This window comes from Osmerus mordax, chromosome 19, assembly GCF_038355195.1.
Source record: "Osmerus mordax isolate fOsmMor3 chromosome 19, fOsmMor3.pri, whole genome shotgun sequence".
In the NCBI taxonomy this organism is placed as follows: Eukaryota; Metazoa; Chordata; class Actinopteri; order Osmeriformes; family Osmeridae; genus Osmerus; species Osmerus mordax.
The window spans coordinates 6,861,966-6,881,228 of record NC_090068.1 but is presented as its reverse complement, the minus strand read 5'-3'; the positions used below and the strand labels follow the sequence as shown (position 1 = coordinate 6,881,228).

Genomic DNA, 19,263 nt, shown 5'->3' with positions numbered 1-19,263 from the left:
ATAGACATATACTCTGACCTCATGGTCAGATAATCACCACATTCCAGGGACCTTTCATGTTCGTTTAAGACCACATTACTTTCGCACACTTAAACAATGACATTCTGCTACCTAATTAGAGGAAGCAAGTGTTGGAGCATGAGCGCTCATGTCTTTAGCACCCTTGGCATCGGTTCATTCTGGAGGCCTCAACAAGCCTATAATTACCAAGTTGACTTCTAATGGTTGGAGGCACCCACTCGTCCTCTCAGCTCAAAGAAGGGCCTGCCGTGGCTCATTAGGCGCAGAGACCATCACATTCACTGTAAATTCAAGTCTTTATTAAGCACATGGCACCCTAATGCCACCTGCCTCTCCCCCTGACTGCCTCAAATTCCCCTGTAACCATGCTTGGAGGAAGCTGAAGGACTTGTGCCAATGGCGAACGGATGGTGAGCGAGACTGTTTCGCTGGGGAATCGTCCCCGCGGCACAGGGAACTGTGCCCGCAAGTCTGGAGTTTCAGCGAAAACGGTGAAGTTTGACAAGAGGGGTTTTGGCTTGATACACCTTAAGACAATCTGTGCTGGGGCAGCAAGGTGGGGAGGTAGACAGGCTGTACACTTACAGTAGACGTGTTCCAAGACCACAATCTGTTGCGTTGCTTAGTCCCTTACTGTAGTTAGCCCCTCTCCTGACATTTCTCTCTCTCTCTCTCTCTCTCTCTCTCTCTCTCTCTCTCTCTCTCTCTCTCTCTCTCTCTCTCTCTCTCTCTCTCTCTCTCACACACACACACTCTCTGTCCCTCTCTCTCATCCTGTTTTCCTCATGCTTGAGTTTGGAGAGGTCTTTTATCAGGGACATCTGAACACACTCAGGCTGTACAGCTGGGCGAAGAATCACCCAGCTGAAACTCAGCGCTGGTCTTTTATTCAGGATTCTGTCCTTTCAATCTTTTATCTTTTAATCATGAATATATTAAGATTTGTATTTCAAATGGACATTTCTTTCTCATGTGCAAAATGGAGGCATATTGTAACCAAAGGATTCTGTGCAGTGTTTACGTAATGTGTGATATTGTAAAGATGGACAGTTCTGGCCATATATAATATGACAAAGCAATGAGGTTGGGTTTGGAAGGATGCAACCAACAGAATGGAAGGACAGCTATACTTATATTCACACTCATCCAAAGGAAATGACACGCATATAGATGTTTGCCATTCGACACACACTGCGCACAGACCCACTGTGTATCTAATGATATACTGCATACATCATTATTAACGATGCAGGGATAGCTTATCATGAAATTAGGGCCGGCGCTACAAATGTCAAGGGAAGGCAGGCATGTAATCAATTCCCCCTTCGGTATTAGACAGTACACTAGTTAGAGACTGGTTCAGTGTTGTGCCTGACAGTGAACGATGAGGTGAATGTGCAGCCATCAAGCCCCTCCGCAGCTGCAGGGCCGGGCATTAGGCAGCCGCATGTTGTTTGCTTGTCGACGGGGCAAGCGCTGGGAATTGACAGCATATTGTCCGGGTGCCGTTCGCGTCGTCGCGCCGCGATAATCTGCCCACCTGTCCCCTCGCGGCGCTCGATAATGGTCCGCGGCCTCCGGCTCGCTGCCGTTTGGATTAGGAGGAGTGACGAATGAAAGTGGGTTAATCGCCGCCGTTACCTCGGCTGCAGAGGAAAGGGAGGGCTCGGCCTGGATGGCCTGTTTGTTTTAATACTGCCCATCCCCTGTGGTGCACAGCCCCTCCCCACCACCACCACCACCACCACCACCACCACCCCCACCACCGCCACCACCACCGCCACCACCGCCACCACCGCCACCACCGCCACCACCGCCACCACCACCACCACCACCGCCACCACCGCCACCACCACCACCACCACCACAGCCACCACCACAGCCACCACCACCACCACCACCACCACCACCACCACCACAGCCACCATGCTTTATCATCAGGGCACATCCAGTTGAGTTCCACACAGCAAGCCTTCCCTCTCTCTCTCTCTCTCTCTCTCTCTCTCTCTCTCTCTCTCTCTCTCTCTCTCTCTCTCTCTCTCTCTCTCTCTCTCTCTCTCTCTCTCTCTCTCCCTCTGTGTCTCTCTCCCTCTCTCTTTTCACTCTGCCTCTCTCTCTCTCTCTCTCTCTCTCTCTCTCTCGGCTAGGTAACCAAACAATAATCTTCCTGTTACCCACAAAGGGAGGAAGTGATGGATCAACTTTTTAATCGAGCGGCCGTATCTTCATCAGTTCATCAATTCCCAGACACAGAACTTTCTTTTGTCTTTTTTTTGGGTTGGTTCTATCCTCACCTTGGAAGGTGGAGAGAGAGTGCTTGTTATACCCGCTCTATTTTTAGTCTTTTAATCAAGGTAGCGAGTTGGGACTGGAGAGACTCACAGTGGGAGCCCCTCCAAGGTGTTATCATGGCACCCAGCCACAGTTGGAGCCGACGGGAGGCTGGAAAGAGAGTGGCTGAGCACACGTTGACTTGAGGTGGGCTTTCATCCGTCTGCCGTCGCATCTTGTCGAGCCTTCGGGGCTGGTAATTGGCAATGCTCTGCACCTCTATAGAGAGAGATGTGCGGGGGGGGGACGACGAAAACATGCAGGCATGGTGCCGCGTCGCAGTCGCCACAGGGGAAAACATCTCCACCATCTCCTTGTTGTGCTTCAACATCCATATGCTATTAGCTTTAAGGTGTAACCCAAAAAAGAAAGCCATGTTAGAGCATGTAACCAGCAGGAGAGGCGTGGTTTTTCACTCGAAAGACTCCGATTCCCCAAGAAGAACGTGGCGCCCTTCCTACCTAGTCGATTGTTCCCTTTCTCTTTCACTCCTCCTTGCCATATTTGGTCATCAGTGAGAGGAGCACTATCTAAGCTTCCTATCCTGTGGATCTCCGGGAGCGATGGAGGGCAGATTGGAGGGAGGCCAACTCCCGAGAATGACACAGCGATTGTAGGGGATTAGTCTTTCATCTGGAGGGTGGGAAGGGGGGGGGGGGGGGGGGGGGGGGGTGGGGTGGGGGGCGTGCGTGACAGAGCCTCCCAAAGCTCACATCAGCCACCCTGCATACCCAGTAGGGTGTGGGTCATGCGAAGGGAATTCTCTCCTTTCTCTGCCGCGTTTCCAAATATCCGCCGCTTGTAAATATCCTCGATTGAATTCCGTGGGCTGGGAAATGAAGTCTTGAAACGACAGGGCTTTGTTTCAAGCAAATGAATACAGCTAGGGCCCAGGATTTGGAGAGGGGCTGCAGTCAATTATCTTAGTCTCAGTTTGAGGTTTTTTGGCACGGCAAAATGGCCCCGGGTGGTTTATTTTTAGGTGCCACTCGGAACTCAAAAGTACTTCAACTCAAGTGTGGTCCCATCTGATCTCTGTGTCATCGCGTGCAGCTGTCTCCAGGTGAAGCTCATCTACCAGAAATGTGTCATCACGCTCAATTAGAAAATGCTGGGGATAAGAGGATGATCTCGCTAAACCTGCTCGACCTCTGACAACGTTACCGTTGACCCTGAACTGAAGACAGTGTCAATGCCAACTCTGTGAAGCACAAACATTGTCATGTTCTCTTGACAGATTAGGGCAGGGGCCGACATGTTTCTCTGGTTACAATTCTCCGATTCGGAGTGTTTCCAATTCCCCAGTGGATGCCTGAAACGGATTTAGAAGGATAGATGGAATCTCGCTCCAGAACGACCTCGCTCCTTGGTTCTCCTCTCCTGTCATTGGGAAACAACACCCCTGTCCTTCCTACAACCCCCTGCCTCTCTTGTAGGTCACACTGACTGAGAGGAGATATTGCTTCTTCGAGGGGTGTCCTTCTCCAAGGATGTGCGCAAAGCCCTCTAGTGTGGATGATCCACCTAGAGGTCAGAGGCACGGCGGGGAACTCTCTCTTTTTTGGTCGCCTCACCTCCCGATGCCTCACCTCCCGATGACTTGCTCCAAAATAGAAGTTTTCTAACTTGACATTGATCCAATAGATGGCCGTGTATCACATTGTCTCCCTGTTGACAATGTGTAGATGTGCCAGTGTCTCCGCTGCGCTGCTGGAATGAGAATGAGCCTGTTCCTTGGTCTTCCATAATGCATGAGCAGCCAAGGCTCCCAACGCTTGTGTGTGGCACTGGTGTGTGGTTGTGTGTGTCGTGTGTGTGTGTGTGTGTAGGTGTCAGAGGAGAGCTGTCTGGAGCTTTGGAAGCTACGGCGAGGCCCCATTCTCAGCAAATTTACCCCCCCCCCCCCCCCACGCCGAAGACGCAGCGCACACCCCCACACTACCCCACTCCCCCCCCCTCCCCCTCGCACATAGTCATACTTGATTTGGACACACACGCGCAGAAAGACACACTCGCACCCACGCAGGAGGCAGGAAGAAAAAGATCCAGTAAAGTGGGATCAAATGGGACACGGAGGAGGAGGGTCTTAGAACGTGGATCTCTCCGGCTGCCGTCCATTCCCAAGTCCTTGAGTGACAGATGAGATTGAACCCTCCTTCTACTTCCTCCCCTCCCCTTGGACTCAAAAGCAGCCTGATAATCTCACCCCCCCCCCCCCACCCCACACACGCCCCCCCGCTCTCACCTGTCTCCCCACCCCCCCCCCCCCCCCCCCCCCCCCCCCCCCCCCCCCCCCCCCCCCCCCCCCCCCCATCCCCCCCCCCACCCCCCGCATCCCCGCGTGAATTGCTACTCAACTCCACATCACTCTGGGGACAGAAAAAGGGCCTGCAGATGCAGCAATCATAACTAATAAATTGCATGTAGTCAGTTAACTGCACTGCTGCCAACAGGCGAGGTTCTGGGCGTCTGCTGAGGAGATCACTGAAAGGCCTGCTAAATTTGATTCACCTTCAGCATCCCTGAAAGGAAGTTGTGTCCCCGGCCAAGCTAAATGATTAAGGAGTAAGAGCAGAGAGACCGAGAGAGAGAGAGAGAGACCGAGACACTGAGAGAGAGAGAGAGAGAGAGAGAGAGAGAGAGAGAGAGAGAGAGAGAGAGAGAGAGAGAGAGAGAGAGAGAGAGAGAGAGAGAAAGAGATTGAGAGAGAGAGAGAGAGACTGCGAGAATGCAAAAGGAGACGGAGAGAGGAGTTAGATCCAGGAAGAAGGGCCAGAGCCTTTATTGAATCAGTTCATCTGTCCCGCGTGCCCCCACTGGGGCGGCCGTCTGCTGAAGACAAAGGGATGACAACCTCCACAGGAGCAGTCCTCTGGGATGAGGGATGAGGTCCGCCACGGGATCATCCAACCAGAGTGCGGGCCCTTTGTTGCCTCATCCACAGTCTCGGTGGACTATAGGGGCATGGACGTGATCGTGGCACAGGATACGGCTCTGAAGCACGCCTGGTTGCTGGGCCATCCCCATGCAGTATGTTGCCATTAGTTAGCCCTCTTTCTACTTTGAACGCAAGTTTTACACGGGTATTTTCGGTAACATATGGCGTCCCATCGTAGTGTGGATGGGCTGTTAAACAACCCGTTCAAAGGCGGTACACAGAGCTCGAGGAGAATGGGGACGTGCGTAAGTGTGTGTCTATACACTATAAATGTATGCATGTACGTATATGTAGTGTAAATCTCGTCTATTATTAGGACACTTAGCGTTTCGCTACTTCATAGCCGTGTTTGAGAAGGGCATGGGGAACTGTGAGTATAAGGGGAGGAGAGACAGGCTTCTTGTTTGAAACACCGTATGGCCATATGGTTTCATAGAGAAATTGCCTTCTTGCCACTAATACCATTCCTGTGTGTGTGTGTGTTTGTTTGTGTGTATGCATGCGTACGTGCGTGTGTGATAAACTGCCTTAGTCCTCTCGCCAAGGTCAACATGCTACAGAAATCCTTTTCATAGAATTACGATATCAATTTCACCGCCCCTCCTCCTTACACACACACACACACACACACACACACACACACAGACTCACACTCACACTTTAAAGCTCATCCTTTTTTTTCACCAGCTCGTTGACTGCAAGCTATCTAAATCCCCGAATGTAATTCAGCACCTGCTATGTTATATGACTGTATCCATTTTTCAGTAATGATTTGATGGGTTCACACTTGGTGGGGAAAAATGTTCTGGAACTGTTATCTCGTTTTTTTTTCTACCAGAGCACGTGGAGGCACAAGAGCGTCGAGACAGAGAAGGAGAGGGAGGGAAAGAGGGAGGGGAGGAAGGGAAAGACTGAGGGATAGAGAGCGTGATTGCTAGTGGGGAGAGATGAGAGGTTGGGGAAAAGGGAGAGCACGAGAAAGAGGTGAAAGGCGAAGGAGCGAGAGTACAATCGCGGGGCCGAGGGTGGGGTAGAGAGAAAGGGAGGACAGGGGAAGCGGGGGGAGGCCGGGGCTGAACGAGTCGAGAGTGGTGAGAATAACAGCAATTTGCATCACGGCTCCGCCGAGCTTTCCGGTGCCTTTTTTCGTTTCTTCACCCCTCCAAGCGAGCACGGCATGGCTGCCCTGATGTGGAGAGAGAAGGAGATCACTTCAAGGGTACGGGGAGGGGGTGGAGAGGGAGGAAAACCCCTTACATGGTCACTCTCACCCAGACACTCCCCAACCCTCCCCCTCCAAGACTCCACCGGTTTGCTTCTCTGGTGGCTGGCCTACTCCTCCAGCCCCGAGAGGCCTCCGGAGTCCTGCTCCACTGCTTATTGAGGCTAGTGATCTAACACAGGCAGTCATTTCAAACGGAAAAAGTGGCCAATGCCGGATACGCTGCAGTTCCCCGAGTGTTCGGAAGCTTCTCAGAACGAAACGAGCTCGTTCGCGGAAGAATCTATAGCTCCATCGTTCCAAGGCCACTCTTTTATAGTTTTTTCATTTAGTTAAATATATATACAAATCAAGTCTTGACCCCCCACTCCCACACACACACAAGTACATCTAATTATCCTGTAGGAGCACTTAACCCTGGGTATTTTGTCCATGTTTCCTGCCTTGACTGAAAAGCTCTCAAGCTGCGGTCAACACTTTCTCTACTTGTGCAGACTTGACATGAAGCTTTTACCTGGAAGCGGACAGGAATGAGGCCTTTTGTACTTCAAGCTTAAATCTAAGGCTGTTTTTATGAAACGGTATTGGCAAGCTGAGACTGAAAGAAGGACTCGATGATGTCCAAGATCACATTAAATAGAAAGGACGTACAGAGGATCTCCTAACATCACCATTTCACCTGCATCCTCAACCCAGGTGACTTGCTGAAAGAGTGGATCCACATGAATAATAAACAAATGCACTCTATTTTGAGGCAGACAATGTATTTTCGGGTCCTACTCTTTGGGTTTGCTCAAGCTGTGCTTCTAACAACCAGAACAATGTAGTGGACAACCAGCCAAAACGACATTTTATCTTTGGCAAAGCAGTCAGAACTGTCTATAGACAACCAAAAAATCACATTGTAGATTTAAAATACATTGATTCAATGTCTAAAATAATGTGTGGCCATGCTGATATACCTCTGTAAAAAAAAAACACGTCTAAACTTTTACTACGGTGTAACACAGTCTTCGAGAGAGACCGAACTAACATGAGCGGCCATCAGGAGAATCTCACCGGCAGCCCAAGCAGATGACGCTGGATAATTACCCTGGATTGTGCTCTCTTGGCAGTCCAGTGTTCGTACATCTAGTCATCTTTTTTTCTTGTTCTTCTCTTTTACTTCTCTTCTTTAAAGTAGTGATTACTAGCTGGTGCTCATTATCACTGGTGTTATGACAGCCTCCTCCAGTCATGACAGAGGCTGGCAGAGCTAGCCCTGTGATTCACAGTCTTCCTCCAACTGTGGGAGAGAGAGAGAGAGAGAGAGAGAGAGAGAGAGAGAGAGAGAGACAGAGAGAGAGAGAGAGAGAGAGAGACAGAGAGAGAGAGAGAGAGAGAGAGAGAGCAGGGTGGCAGGCCTTAAAGGAGCTTCCTGTTTTACTGGATCCGTTGTAAATTGGCCACAGGAGTTGCTCCATTTGATTGTGCTTATCATGCAACCCCCCCCCCCCACACACACACACGCACACACGCACAAACTCAACAAACTCTGTTGACATCCACTTCTTTATGATCTCCGTTCACGTTTTCCAGTGATTTGTGTCCTGTGGGCGGAGCCCATGCAGCTTCAAGGCTGAGGGCAGCGTCAACACTGAGGGCCGTACGTCTCGTATTGTTCGAGCGCGTGCACACGCCTGTCTAGATCAATATCGAGAGTTTGATCAGAGCCGTCAGTCCGGATAGGCTCAGGATCGCTTGCACGATCTTCAGTCTCTTTGAGGCGAGGAAAAAAGGAGAGAGAAAGAGACAGAGAGAAAGAGAAAAAAAACACGCCCTGATGTTTAATACATCACAGCAAATCCTGGGCTAGATCACAGTGTGTACTGACGAGTCGACGGGGAGATTGTCGGCGAGGGCGACGCGGCGTGGGAACGCAACCGAGGCAGGGCCAGAACACGTCACCGCCCTCGCTTCCCCTCAGACAGCACCCAGAACACCAACAGCTACGGCGATCTATCAGATCATCTGATCGACGGCAAACGCACGGCGAGCGCGCACTAAGCGAGTGACAATGTTTCAGTGCGCTTAAACGACCCCACCCACGTCCCTTTTTGGATGACCCTCGCAAGTGGAGTCTTACGAACGCACCGTTCCCCACAATGCACCGGCAAGGTCTGAGCTGCGATGAGAAAGCAACTTTTACCCAGTTGTTGTTTTATTGGCTAGGCTGGCTATTCATTTTCGTTTCATTGATTCGAATGGTGTAATTCCCACAATGGACGAACCCAGTCTCAGCTATAGCACTGTGTCTGTGAGTGCTGACTGGATAAACACTGCTGTAGTTCTAGGGCTCAGACGCTGATGATAGACTTAATCTGATGTGAATTTACAGTGCCAGGGAATTGTGACGCTAGGGAAAAGTTGTTGTTGGGAAAAGCAAAAAACACTGATTTATTTTTCATTACTCACACAATCATAACTCGATGACATTCACTAGCTCAGCCAGAAAACACAATACTATTAACATGAAAAGTTTGCATAGTTAGATAAATAAGGACTGAGGATGGGGGGGGGGGATCTCTCTTTTGATATTAAATGTGAGAAAAACTCAAATTTCGCTACTGCCTCTGTTGCTTTCTCCACCTTTGTTACTTTGGAAACACTTTTACCTGATGGAATCGCTCCACTTTTGAAGGAACGACATCTAATATTGATGGTCTGAAAGGCAGCAGGGAAGTGTTTCATGAAATTGTCCTCATGACAAGGCTATCTTTGAGCCCAGTAACACATTTATGTCTCCCTCCCTCCCTCTCTCTCTCTCTCTCACTCTCTCTCTCTCTGTCACTCTCTTTTTTTCTTTCTTTCCAGGACTATACATTGACAATGTACTTCCAGCAAGCTTGGCGAGACAAGCGATTATCCTACTCGGAGATTCCCCTCAACTTGACCCTAGATAACCGGGTGGCTGACCAGCTGTGGGTTCCCGATACCTACTTCCTGAACGACAAGAAGTCATTTGTCCACGGAGTCACGGTCAAAAACAGAATGATCCGACTGCACCCAGATGGCACTGTCCTCTATGGTCTGAGGTAATGTCTTAAAGTCACCCTTTAAACAACTCTCATGAGGCAACATACCATACAGTACCTCTAAATAGCATGACATTATATAGCAAAGCATATGGGGAAGACCAGATAACGTATTCTGAATCCTAGCTACAGCACTCCAGAACACATGTTTGATGTATCAAGCAGCCTCATTCAAATACCCTGTCAGAAGATGAGCTATGCTACCCTACAGTGAATAAATGTAATGTCATGTGGTTAGTGTACTCATCCATCTTCCGGTCTTTTTCCAGCTAGCCAACAGTGGAACAGATGGCTGTTATACTCTTTCCAAATTCACTTTAATGAATCGCAGGTTTCTTGAGACAACGACATCTGTCTGCACAAAACTAAGAAGTGTGGTTGGGATTTGGGTTTTAGTTCTGGGTACAATAACTTGCAACAAGTACTCAATTTCAAAGTTAACTGTGGGTTGGCATTTTTCTCAATTTCCTGTAAGCTCTGTAGTGACTTCATGCATAAATGAATGTACAAAGTAGACTAATGAAACCAGCTTTAATTGAATATCATCCAAACATTATGAACATCATAGTATCTCGATGGTAAACAAAGGTAATGAAAACACTCCCGTGCGTGAGCAAGACAACATTGTGTGCAGATATCAGCCAATCAAATAAGCTGACCAGCTGTTGCAAAATGTTAACACGGTCCACAGAGAGAAAACGGGAGGGAGAACAGAAAGAGAGCCAAAGCGATACAGAGATAACAGGACCCAGAGGGTCAATTGTTAGTTCAGCAAGTTTTCTCTCCAGCTTCCTCAACCCTCACCATAAACCACTCCTTCCCCCCTCCCCTCCCTTACATGGATTACACTATAGGTTAGCTCTTGGTTAGTTGGCGGCGTGTTTTGCACTCACCATTACGTAACCCCCCCCCCCCCCCTTTACGCTTCAACAGACAGAAGCAATTAGCTGATTGTTTCATGGAACGATTCATTGATTACTAAACGTGTCAACCAAAAAAGCCACGTCATTGCCGACGGTAGATAGCTTAACTTCATTAGCTTGCCTGAGTCCAAAATGATCTCGACATCTTTCATTGAACTGTGCAGTTCTAATCAGACGAGAACATGGAGGATGGAACCAGGAATGGGGGACGAGAGGAGAAGGGAAATCCTGGTCTTCACAGCCTTCCATTCCTCCCTGTTCCTTCTTGTCTTTCCCCCCCCCGACAACAGATGTGTGATACATCTTAATGGTACCATTTCCCTTTGGATAAATACAGTAAGGGTAAGGCCTCGTGTTGTCACCAGCTCATTTTACAGATAGTTATTACACATCTAACAGCGGGGTGAGCCCCTTCATAAAGGCTGCCATTGGCAAGTTTCTAAGGCAAACAAAGTAGCGAAGAGAATTGGGCCCCTTAGGCCCAGGGAGTCAGTTGGCTGAGCGGTGAGGGAGTCGGGCTAGTAATCCGAAGGTTGCCAGTTCGATTCCCGGTCATGCCAACTGACGTTGTGTCCTTGGGCAAGGCACTTCACCCAACTTGCCTCGGGGGAATGTCCCTGTACTTACTGTAAGTCGCTCTGGATAAGAGCGTCTGCTAAATGACTAAATGTAAATGTGAATGTAGGCCTGAATTGTGTTTCATTAAAATGACCACACACACGGAAAAAAAGCATACTCTTCTGAAAAGTGCCCTATTAGGCACACATTTGATGCAATGCTGCTTAGTACTTCAAGTCAATCGGATTTTAATCACCTGTGGTTATGTTTGACTTGACGTATCACAAGCGGTTCAGAGAATCTCCCCCAGCTTAGCTGTGTCGACGCCCAGTCAGATAGAGATCACCTGTGATGGGCAGAGTTCAATCCAGTCGTCTTTCACCTCACAAGAATACGCATTACGTTAATGGTTGAGACTGATCATCGACTCCCCTCAGTGGATCGCTTTATTGGATTCTGTGTTTCTCATTACTGATAGGCTGCAGCTGCAGTGCGCCAAAGAAATGATGGATATTAAAAATGGACAGACTGATGTTTGCTATTTAGCTGGCAGATATGCTTGTAGATTCCTCTTGGTCAGCTAGAAAACAGAACGCAAGTTTGTTTCTTTAAATTGAAAACAATGATTGACTCTCATACAGAACCATTTTGCCGGATGTGGGATTTAACGTTGTTTTGGCATTATCTTTTTTGGGGAAATTATGAGCGAAAAACTGCTAACTTTAATGTCCATCTAGGGGTAGTGAAGCTAAGTGAGCACGTTACCAATGAGAAGCAAGACACCGTGTTCAATTCTAGCTGCCAGAGGAGCTGAGGTCTCGTTCGAACCAGACAAAACAAGTCGAGACAAGGCAACGCAAGCATCGACAGGAAGTGTGGATGGATTAACTTTCCTCCTCTGGGCCTCTGGGCCTCTCCCTGTTAGTCTGGGAGGTCTGGATGTGTTCTTGGTCCTAACGTAACGTACTACGTTCAGTGAGCCTGTGCCAGGGTCCCATGCCGCTCACCAGATTCTCGAGGTCACTGGTGGTGGGGTGACCATATGGAGCTGGCATTGCCCGTGCAAAGGAGCTGAAAGACTGAGGGCCACTGTATTTCAGAAGCTAGTATCGTCTTGGGTTGCTTTAGCTTGAAAGGTATACACCCACACACCTCTCACGTACTCGCAGAAGAACACACTGTGTGTTGAGGAAAGAGGTTCACCCATGCAGTTCCTTGTAAATATGTCATGGTACAACTTGCTTGTAAATACGGTATACCGTAAAGCCCCCCTGTCCAAAAACAGTCTCACCTCAGTTTCCACACAGGGCCCAAATGCAATCTTTGTCGAAGAGTGAGTTCAAACGGCTCGCTCGAGTTCTACATCATTGACTCCCTCCATCTTTACGAAGATCAGGAAGTTGCTGGCAAGTGGCCGGCAATTTGACCCTTGGTTACCCGCATCCAGAGAACCAGAGGGCCACATCGTTGGCAGCAGATGCATCAGAGGCTTTACTGCTGACAAAGACAGGGAGAGCACAGGCTCACTCCTAGGGGCAGACTTTCTGGAGCGTGTAATAATAAGCAGCACAGCACCACTACCCTGCCATTGGTAGTGCCTGGGAAACCCACTCTATCTGAAGGAGAGGTGTCCTGCCTTCACGACAGGAGTAGTGCTGTCTCGTTCCCCCCCCCCCCCCCCCCCCCGTAGGACCGCTCTAGATGAACTCAAGTGTCAAGCCATCTTAGGTAAATCCACGCTTTTAAATGAAGAAAAAAAACCTCGCTTTCCATATGTTCCCGTGTGGAAGGGATTTTCGTGAGACGACGGGAGAGGGTGGAAAGCTGCGTTTGACCTGGTGTCTGTTTTACGGGGGATGTAGATGGTGATGATCAGATTCCCACTGGCGCAGAGGAGGAGCTGCTCTCTATATGGGACGCATTCATGCAAATCTCTCACACCTACTATAGGTACTGTGTATATATATAGATACATCCTTCGTGCACCCTACTTGATCTTTTACTGACCCTAGAGCACGTCCACAATCACTCTAGCATGTTTATGTCCCTTTGAGCTTGGTTCATTTAACAGGCATTTTCTGCACCAGGAAATGTACAAGCAGCATGCGCTCTTCCTGCAATTAGTTTGAACCGGATACATATGGAAAGTATTCTGTTTTGACAAATTGTGTTGTTTGTGCGGTGTTGTATCCTCATGTACAGCATAAACTAGAGTTTATCCCTGGCATCAATGTTGCAGATTGAGTTTGAGCATCAGTAATGAGTTTTTTTTATGTCTTTAAAGCAGGCTGATTGCAAATAGAAATACCGGTACCTGTTTGCAAACTTGAGAATCCGACTCACTTATCATGTTTTTAAAGGACAGTAACTACATTTCCCTGCTTTGTAACCACTTTGAGAAAAACAGTCATTATTTTTGTTTGCCGTCGTGATAACAACTCACCATTATCTCTCCCTTTTAGAGCAGAATGTCTGTGTTTGTCCCTGAGATGTATTTGTGATGATATTTTGTGGTTACTTTTCTAGTCTAAGCAGTGACCCAGCTTAATAATGACATTTAATGATAAGGTAATGCATAATTAATTTGAGGCTAATTAACTCATCTAGGTTTATCCAGGAAGCTCTCAGAAACACGACTGTATAATACTTCCACCCAAATTAGGCTTTGACAGATACATGTATCAGGCTTGTGGTCAAAAGAACCACAGACCAAGGTGGCCCATTTAACTACTGCTAGTCCGGTACCCTGATATCCCTCAGGCCTTCTTGGTGACACAGATTCCTAGCCTAGATACACGGCTTCTGTTGACATTGACTGGATTGTATTCTAACTTGCAGTGAAGGCAAAAGGATGGTGCTTTAGCAGTGCGCTCTAAATATGCACGCTTGTGCATGCAAGTGCTCACGTTTAACAGGCCAGGGATGCAGGAACAGCAAAAGTAGTGAGACATGTACGTGGAACCCTGTGGTGTTTCTACTGTATGACGTGGGGTGTCGACAGGTTCTGCAGGTTGAGAGACAGCTGTAGGGGATGCAGTGATACAGGACAGGTATGTGGGCTGTCAGGGGAGGGGTCTCCGATTATCTCCATGGCGACTGGGGAAGTGTTCAGCCGAAGATGAGCCTCCTGCGCTGGCACAGATTTGTTCGTGTCGTCAGGTGGGCTTAGACGATGACCCGTGGTGACGTGCAGGTCCCAATGTGGCTTCAAAGCAGGGAACCGGGCCAAAGAGAGTGGGCCTCTATCACGCATCATGACCGCCTTCTGCTGTCACTTTGGTCTAACGAACAACAGGACCACATCCACTCATGACGTCCATGCCCGCATGGCCGGCCCCCTGTGTGTCAGACCCATGCCGAGTCATTTACATATAAAGTGCTCTAGTCAATTCACTGTGACGAAGACTTGTTTCTTCGTGTGAACCTTGTTAATGATCTCTAAAGACTGCGTTTCGAGGGAAATATGTGTTTGTTGTTAAAAAAAATACATCCCTTACACATTTTCAGAGGTTGTTGCTCGTAATATTAAAACCTCCATAGCCCTCAGAGCACTCTTTAAACCCATGTGCCCTTTACGCCCCAGTAAACATGGAAGCTCATTTGGTTTAAAAGGTGCTTTGTCCCCCTTGGGTCACACAGGAACTCATGAATGCTGGAGAAGTAAAGGACATCAACCAAAAAAATGAAATCAACTTCTCTGTTTGGATCGCAGTGCTCATCGGGTGAACTGAGGTGACCTTGGTGATCGGAGTCCGAGTCGGAGCTGCAATGTGTTCTGGCACATGGCACTGTCTAATACAACAACAACATTTGGCTTACATAAGGCATTCTGTCATAGCTGGCTTGTTGACAACCAATCACGGAACCACATTATCTTGATCATGTGTTAATTTGTTACTACTTTATCAGATTATTCTGGTGGGCAAGCAGTAAGGCTTGTCCTAGGCTTCCTACATACAAAAAATGCAGATTATCAATGACAGATTTAATTATGTACCAATATACATATCCAATTTAGCTGGCTACATCCACACTTAATGGTATTTTTGCTTTGCAACTTGGGTTGATCAATTTCATAGATCGCAGACTTGCTATGATGTCATTTGAAGTACTATGTGTGGGTAAGCTTGACAAGTGGTCATAATCCAGAGACCTTTTGTTAATGAACACTGCAGGGTAAGAGAAATTCTGGTATGCTAATTTGTAAATGATAAAAGATGTAAATCTTTGAATAATACTGAGTATTCTTTCCAATACTGCATGGAGTGCCTTAGCAGAACATATACCCTTACACATCTGTTTTAGGAGGTAATTGTCAAAGTCATTAAACAGTCTTCAACACTGATAACGTGGTACATTGAGCTGATACTAAAATCTTCAATTGCTCACTTCACAAGCTCACATCATCTCTTTTTCCTTTGTTCTCCTTGAGTTATGCCAACCGATTTTCACCTCAGGCATTCTTCCCACTGAAATCATTCCAGCTCTTAAGAACTTTTGTGAGATAAAAAAAAATAGTTTTGACTTGAAACCCAACCACTCCAAAACTGTCTCTCACTCCCCCTTTTATGATCGTGGGAATTATCTGTCTTGTTAGTGGAGTCTGTGTCAGTCAGAATATGAGAAATGGACAACAGCAACCCAGAGCTTTACACCTGCTGGTATGAACCTTGACGTCAAGTCTTACCGATTTACTAACAGAAGAGCCCATAGTGGATAGATTGCTGTGTGAGGCCATACATGTATGGTCAGGTCATGCAAGCTTATATGACAGGATAAGTATAGCACCTCTCAGTAGCTCCTCCCAAACGGGACACTACAGTAGTAGGTGACAGATAATTAACTCATCCAGATACATTTAGTGTTATAGCATATCAACAGTAGATACCTTGGGCTCTTAACTCCACCCTGCCGGGTTGCCCACACCCATGATTTGATCCACCTCTCATGTAGGAGGGCGTCTTGGAATAGGCTAGGATTATTCCGGAAATAAATGCTAGAACACTGGGAGTGATCCGAGTTGGCTCTGCATTCCATAGGCGGCACCTTGGTGTGTAGCATCATGTACCGTAGGGCTACCATAGGAGACTGCTCATTCACTCGTCATGTTGGGACGATTGGGGAGATTTCAGGGGAGTGGACTTAGTATGTGCGAGGCTGTTATTTCCAGGCACCAGGCTGTTTTCTAGGTGACTGAGAGGACAAAGACCATTGTAGTTCCAAGATAAATTTGAGGTGTCGCCTCAACCCTTGATAGGAAATCAGATTAGTGTCTCTATGCTCTGAAGGTTATGCGCTATCCAAGCCTGATATCATGCTTTCACCGCTGGATGGGAGGCTATGATAGCATAGAAGCTCATTAAGGCAGAGATTATCCAGAGATATGTTACGATCCAGCTGGGATCAATATCATTGGCATTCTGCAATTAACTTTATCTCCAAAAAACGAGAGGATATAAAAGCCATTTATTAGCATGAACCTCCAGCTGCTATAAAAAGCATGGCCATTAGCTAACCATATTCCCTTCACTCCATCGCATACATATCTGTGAGAAGGGTGCTTCACTTCCTGGTTGTGATTGAACCCTGCTCTATGCTGTACTGATACCATGGCTTCACTTACACACCAAAAAAAAAAAGACTAAATGTACACAATTAGAGGGTAAATATAGGTTCTCACCATCAATGCTGAGAACCTCTTGATCTACCGCAGTGGGCCTCATAGTCTGTAGTGGTCCTAACCCTGACTAACCTTGTGTGTCTGCAGGATTACAACGACAGCTGCCTGTATGATGGACCTGAGGAGGTATCCACTGGATGAGCAGAACTGCACACTGGAGATAGAGAGCTGTGAGTGTCTTCCGTGTGTCCCTGTCTCAACCCACCTCCATTGCTTTCTTTCTCCGACACAGGTTTTCGAAGGCCCGGACAGCGAAAACTACTTAGAAACATGCCTTCGTACAGAGAAATTGTTGATTCTACAGTAAACTAAGGCCCGTAGAGGAAAAATTACCATGGTTTCCTGTCAGCAGATTTGACAGAGACACCTTAGGCACTGACACGCTAAAGTCTGTCTTTTGCGTCAACTCAGCAATTCGGGGATATCCGCTCAACAAAGTCGCACGAGGAATAAAGACAAAACTCTGTTCGTGTGGAGGTGAAAGCCTGTTTTTCACCGTCTCCTTTTCAAGATCGTCTGTATCCCCGTCGTGTGTCGCTATTCTTACGTGCCCTCGGTGAAGCAAGCCGAATTCCAAAGATAGTTTTCACCTTGACGTTTCACCTTCGGAAACACAGAGGCAATTTTTGAGCTCCTGTGGAGCACGAGGTGGGAGCGCCTTTTCTGCATTATCCTAATGAGGTTGACCTTTGTCCCCGGCAGGGTCTGGTACAGTGGTCACTCACTTTCGCTCTCGCCGGGGGGAGCAGTGAGCAAAAACTGTCCTAATCAAATCTAATTGGGGACCTGGAATGCCTCTGTGAGTGTGTAGCTCAGCGAAAGCAAATGTGACTTCCAGTACGGTCTCGACAACCATTGTTGGAGCACGGCTCACTAGGCGATTTCATTAAAGGTTGAACAGAAAGAAAGAGCGTTGAGTGCACAAAGGCCTCCGAGAACTTTGTCATTGTACAGCAGCCCAGCGCCGCCATTGGGTAAGAGACAATTCTCCAATATATTAGCCAATTAGCTATTAGCCAATTTCAAGCTATTGGCTAATAGCTGAGCTCACCGCACATGTAAGTGTGGAGCGGATGTGTGGTGCGTCCCCCCTGATGAAACTAGTGGGAAATCAAAGGGCCCCTCCTATACTCCCTCACTTCTCTGAGAGTCTAGACTTGTGGACCTGCTACACGACGCCAGCCAAGAAAGCCACGGGTGCTTCCATCTGACTGTCCTGTCTGTCCATCTCGACTCAGTACTGCTGACCTTCCCTCTCTCTCACTGTTCCTTCCTCTCTTCAGTTCACAAGTTTCTCTCTTCTATCGCTTCCTTGATCCCTCCTCCGACGTCGATTTTTGTTCTGTCTTTCGTCTCCATACTAACTTTTCTCTTGTTTTTTTGTGCCCTCTCTCTGTATCCTCTACGTGGCATTTCTTCGGAGTGCCTGACAGCTTGATACTTTCGATCTTGCGTTTTTGCTACTTGGGGAGAGCCAGCGTAGATCGGCCAGGGTTTCGTGAGCTCATGACAAGCAGGAGGAACAGAACTCTCTCACAAATATTCATGGCATTCGCGTAACCTTTTTGTATTTGTTACAGACCACAAACGTCCTGATTGAATTCTCTTCTTTTAAGCAGAGACTAACAAGCTGTGTCAGCAAAGTTATGGCTTTTGCTTCCTTATGCAAACGGCACCTTAGATAGTTTGTTTTTGCCTTCCTTCCTTGTCAGGAAATGTTCATTCATCGGATACAGCTAATCCATAACCATTTAACACATGGTAATAGAATATTAATCACATACATTTTTTTGGGGGGGGTTACTTGAGGAAAGGTCTCCTGCCTATTGAATGAAGGAGAAATTAGTGGGACGTGTGCAACGACAACAACTTAAAGGGCATGTTGTAAATCATAATTAGAACTCCCTGAGGGAAAGAGCAAGGCGATGTGGAAAAAAGACGCTGATGAAGGAAGTTCTCTGTCTGCGGTGCTATTATACACCGGATCGCCTCTCTTAACCACATTCTCACTTAAGGCAACTTCTTGTAGGAGCTGAAAGACTCTGAAAATGGGTTTGTTTGTGATGAACAGTTATTTGCAACCGCAGGCTCAATGACACTCAGACACGCAGGTTGTTTTAGAGCAGTCTGTCAGCTCTCTGTGGAGTAACTTTGTGATTATTCCATTTCCTTCTCGTGTCATCTCCCGGGTCGGTGCGTATGTAAAGTTTGGAAGATATCTGATAGCTGAGAAAGATGAAAGTACTGTCAAAAAGAAGGAACAGGGGATGGGAGGATGAGGAGTCAGAAACATCATTAAAGTTCTGTGGTGAAAGAGAAGAAAAAAACTGCGTGTGCACAGTCATGCCAAGGCACACAGCTAGCAGTACTATCTGGGCTAATTACTCAGCCACTCAATGTTCTTCCTGTAATCATCAGTAAGAAAGCACTGTACTGTATGGATGTAATATGTATGATACTAGTGTAATACAATCAGTGTGAGTGCAATTAGCCAGCTTGCTCTCAAGTAATGAAGT

At 47.6% G+C, this 19,263-nt stretch overlaps 1 protein-coding gene across 3 annotated transcripts in view; it reads left to right on the top strand.

The window, feature by feature from the left end:
- Window positions 1-19,263, top strand: part of LOC136962943 (gamma-aminobutyric acid receptor subunit beta-2) — a 37,878-nt gene that overhangs the window by 8,129 nt on the left and 10,486 nt on the right. For 2 of the 3 annotated variants that reach the window (XM_067256875.1, XM_067256876.1), the window contains exons 4-5: window positions 9,366-9,586; window positions 16,835-16,917. In XM_067256875.1, the coding sequence (XP_067112976.1) occupies window positions 9,366-9,586; window positions 16,835-16,917 (304 nt within the window). Of the gene's footprint in view, window positions 1-6,703; window positions 6,716-9,365; window positions 9,587-16,834; window positions 16,918-19,263 lie in introns of those variants that run through there. The other variant, XM_067256877.1, reaches the window with a different exon arrangement.